Source organism: Microtus pennsylvanicus, chromosome 11 (assembly GCF_037038515.1).
Source record: "Microtus pennsylvanicus isolate mMicPen1 chromosome 11, mMicPen1.hap1, whole genome shotgun sequence".
In the NCBI taxonomy this organism is placed as follows: Eukaryota; Metazoa; Chordata; class Mammalia; order Rodentia; family Cricetidae; genus Microtus; species Microtus pennsylvanicus.
In genome coordinates this window covers 52171325-52175413 of record NC_134589.1, presented here as the reverse complement: position 1 = coordinate 52175413, position 4089 = coordinate 52171325, and the positions used below count along the sequence as shown (strand labels likewise).

The 4089-nt window shown below is 48.3% G+C and overlaps 1 protein-coding gene across 1 annotated transcript; it reads left to right on the top strand.

Moving 5' to 3' along the window:
- Positions 1-1258: 1258 nt before the first annotated feature.
- Positions 1259-3192, top strand: Sat2 (spermidine/spermine N1-acetyltransferase family member 2). The gene is made up of 6 exons (XM_075942403.1): positions 1259-1511; positions 1668-1719; positions 1849-1932; positions 2002-2103; positions 2269-2309; positions 2862-3192. Exons 1-6 carry the CDS (start codon positions 1446-1448, stop codon positions 3024-3026), a joined length of 510 nt encoding a protein of 169 aa, XP_075798518.1. The 5' UTR covers positions 1259-1445; the 3' UTR covers positions 3027-3192.
- The last annotated feature ends 897 nt before the right edge of the window (positions 3193-4089 follow it).

Sequence of the window (4089 nt, the reverse complement as noted above, 5' to 3'; positions counted from 1 at the left end):
ATTCCCAGCATCCACATGGCTGCTCACACTGTCTGCAACTCCAGGTCCAGGGAACATAAATTAATTTTGTTTAATTAAAAAGGAGGATCTTGAATTATAAAAAAAGAAAAAGAAGAAGCTCAAGGCTAAGCTGGATGTGGTGATTCATGCCTAGAACGCAGACACTTGGGAGGTTGAGACAAGAGTTTGAGCTTTGGGTTTGAGGTGAGCCTGCACTACATAAGTCTCAGGCCGGTCTGAGTGTACGAGTGACACTCTGTCTCAAAATAAAACAAAAAAGGTGGATGTTGTGACACAAGATTGTAGTTCCAGCTACTACCGAAGAACAAGGGATGTGGAGCCCAAAGCACCAAGGGTTTGAGGCTAAATCAGGTATAAGTAACATATGTAACGCCATCACCGGGGAGGTAGAGGCTGGAAAATCAGGAGTTCTAGGTCATTCTTGGCTATACGGTGAATGTGACACCAGCCTGGGCTGCATACCCAGGAAAAACTCCCACTCCCTGAAGACCTTATCAGAAATAAAGAATAATAAAGATTAAGGAAACTGCTATTGCTCTTTTATTTTATTTTGGTTATTCGAGACAAGGTTTCTCTGTATAAACAGCTCTGGCTGTCCTGGAACTTGCTCTGTAGACCAGGCTGGCCTCCATCTCACAGAGATCTGCCTACTGGGATTAAAGGCATGCCCCACCACCACCCGATTCTGCTACTACTCTTAATTACAGGGATTTATTATAGGACCTAATGTCGAAAACTTAAAAACTCTATGAGCCACCCAATAGTAACAGGAAGCAAGTACGTCCAGAGGTACTGGGTTTAATGTCCAGAACCAAAGAAGGAGAGAGAGGGAGGGAGGGAGGGAGGGAGGGAGAGAGGGAAAGAGGGAGGGAGGGAAGAAGGGAGGAAGGGAGACAGGGAGAGCTGTTAAGAGTCAGAGCACAAGGCCTGCACTATCAAAGACAACTGATACAGAATACAGCTGAGGGTCTTCCCTCACGCAGGGTCTGGGATACCCAAGTGACTAGACGACTAAGAGTAAAAACTGAAACAGCTACTGGCGCATGCTTTAATTAAAGCAGCGCAGAAGAGAGCTTTTAAGTGTGGGTGTGTGCGACCCCTGCTGAAACAACAAACTTTAACCCTTGCCCCTAGCCCTGTCACAGAGAGGTGAGGCGGGGCCGGGATGGGGTGGAGGTGGAGAAATGGTCTGAGCAGAAGCTGATTGGTTGGAGGGCGGGAGGCAGAAGAGAGCTCCAGGCGGACCGAAAGCTCCGGGCTGAGACCAGCTAGCTGCTGTCTGAACCCTGCCTGGGAGCTTCTAGCATTTCTTCTGCCCATCACTCCCAGATTTTTGAGACCTGAGCTGCAAGCCCTTTTTGTGATCCTGCAGAACAGAAGTGGATTTTGTCTTTACTCTTTGATTTTTGACAGAGAGGATCTGGATGGCTTCCACGCGGATCCGAGAGGCCAAGGAGACAGATTGTGGAGACATTCTGAGGATGATACGGGTGAAGACTGCAGGCTAGAAAACGGAGTGCCCTGGGGCTGGGAGCAGCGTGGTCGGAGGGGGAGAGTTAGAAACGGGACCTGTGCCTTTGGACGCTGCTCTCAGAGCGGCAGGGCCTCCTTCCTACCTTAATGCTGTCTTGGTTCTCCGGTTGTAGGAACTGGCCGAGTATGAGAAACTTTCCCATCAGGTGAAGATCAGTGAAGAAGGTGGGGTTTGCACCTGGGTGCTGAGGCTGGGGTGGAAGCAAAGGACGAACTCTTGGGTGGTATCTACAGGGCTGGGCATTGATTCCCGCTCTCCTTTCTGCCCCTTTGTCGCACCCCCAACCTCTACAGCCCTGAGAGCAGATGGCTTTGGAGAGAACCCTTTCTTTCACTGTTTGGTGGCAGAGATTGTTCCAGCACCTGGGGAGCTCCAAGGTAAGGGACCCTCCAGGCATCCTCAGAGTTTTCCCTCGCAGAGGTCTTACCCTTCTCTCTCCTTTTCAGGGCCCAGTGTGGTGGGCTTCGGGCTGTACTACTTCATCTACAGCACATGGACCGGAAGAAACGTTTATCTGGAAGACATCTATGTGATGCCAAAATATCGGGGTACTACTAGCAGAGGCTAAGGGTGATACAAAGTACCCATAGACCCACTGAGCAGTCCTTAAGCCCATCCCCTTCCATGTCCCCTGTATCAGCCTGTGGTTTCTTTTGATACTCCTTCAACTCAAATAATAGCCTCCCCCCGCCCCCTGCTTTTTTCCACTACAGGTCAAGGGATTGGTACCAAAATAATCAAAAAGGTGGCTGAGGTAAGCAAAGGGGTAGGGGTTACAATCTAGTTCCCTCCCCCTCCCCTCCCCCTCCCTCTCCCCCCAAGAAATAACCAATTGGCCAAACAAACCAACCCACCAAGAATGTATAGGGGCCGAGGTTGAATGAGGAGATAAGAAAGGTTCTTCTTTTGGTATTTCAAGATGGGTTTTTTTGTGTAGTCCTGGCTGTTCTAGAACTTGCTCTATACACCAAGATGGCTTCAAACTGAGAGATCCTCTTGCTTTTGCCTCCCAAGTGCTGCGATTAAAAGTGTGTGCCATGGGGCTGGAGAGATGGCTCAGTGTTTAAGAGCCTGCTCTTCCAAAGGTCCTGAGTTCAATTCCCGACAACCACATGGTGGCTCACAACCATCTGTAATGAGGTCTGGTGCCCTCTTCTGGCCTGCAGACATACACACAGACAGAATATTGTATACATAATAAATAAATAAATATAAAAAAAATAAATAAAAGTGTGTGCCACCATCGCCACCACCCAGTAATTCTTCTTTTGTGAACCGGGGCAGTAAGTAGTGTCTTCTCCTACAGGAAGCCCTACACAAGGGGTGCTCCCAGTTCCGCCTGGCAGTTCTGGACTGGAACAAGAAGGCCATTGACTTGTACAAGTCTCTGGGTGCTCAAGATCTGACTGAAGCAGAAGGCCGGCTTTGCTTCCGATTTGAACAAGGGGCAGTGAAGGAGTTGGCAGGATGATGATGTCATCCCCTGGGGTGTTCTCTCTACTGCCTCTTATTTGGGAGTGCTCTATGAAGTTTTCACAGTCCCTGACCTAGACAGACACTAATCCAAGGCCTCCTGAGGTGCAGAAAGAGTGGAGACAATGGAGGAGTCTTGTTAAGAATAAAGAATAAAATACTTCATTTGCCCTGGTGTGGTGTTGGGGAGAGGGATTGATGAAAGGACGGTGCAGCCACTTTGAAACTCTTCTTCTGTTTTCAGGCTGGGTAATATTCCTTTGATGGGGGCTGGGACAGCAGGGAGCCAGGAGTACTGGATGCCCCAGGTCTTAGCTCCAGCCTGTGATTCTAAAAAGAGAACAAGGGACTGGAGACATGTCTCAGTGGTTAATAGCCCCAGGCGGTCTTCACAGGACCCAGGTTCAATTCCCAGCACCCACATGGCAACTCACAGTTGTCTGTAAGTCTAGTTCCACGGGATGTGGTATCCTCACACAGGCAAACATGTAGGTTAAACACCAGTGCACATAAAATCAAAGTAAAATTTAAAAGAACAAGAGTCTATAGGAATGACATATCAATCTTGTCAATCATCTTTGGAACCCAAAGGTCTAGTAGGGTCTGAGGAAATGCTGCTGAAGGAAGATCCCAGACTCAAAAAGTATGTAACAACAAAGCATGCATGTGGGGTTGTTCACCTGTACACAATGGTGGCACCCCTGAGAGAAGTGTGTAGCCTCCTGAGCGTAGTTAGGAATGGTTCAGGGACATCTCAAACATGACAAACAGTTATACCTACTTTTAGTTGGCTGAGGTTTTTATCTGTAGACTTATTTGTGTAAGTGTCAAGGGGGTTGCAGGAACTGTACTTGAGACTTTGTAGGGAAGACTCAGGCCTTTGATATTTTTTTTTCTCCTTTGCCCCTGAATGCAAGGGTATCTTGGATAATTGGCTCTTTGTTGGGAGAGACTCTGTTCTCAGAGACCTGAAATGTAAATTTGGTTGTGAGACTGGGAGAGTTTAACCCGTCAGTCAGTCTTTTGGGACTGATGTGCCACCGACTACAGACTGCCTGTTG

Bases quoted from the DNA above. Each gene is read 5' to 3' on its own strand.
- Sat2 (XM_075942403.1), top strand. From the start codon at position 1,446: ATGGCTTCCACGCGGATCCGAGAGGCCAAGGAGACAGATTGTGGAGAC. The intron at 1,720-1,848 runs GTGGGGTTTGCA...CAACCTCTACAG, and splicing joins GGTGAAGATCAGTGAAGAAG to CCCTGAGAGCAGATGGCTTT. The intron at 2,104-2,268 runs GTACTACTAGCA...TTTCCACTACAG, and splicing joins TGTGATGCCAAAATATCGGG to GTCAAGGGATTGGTACCAAA.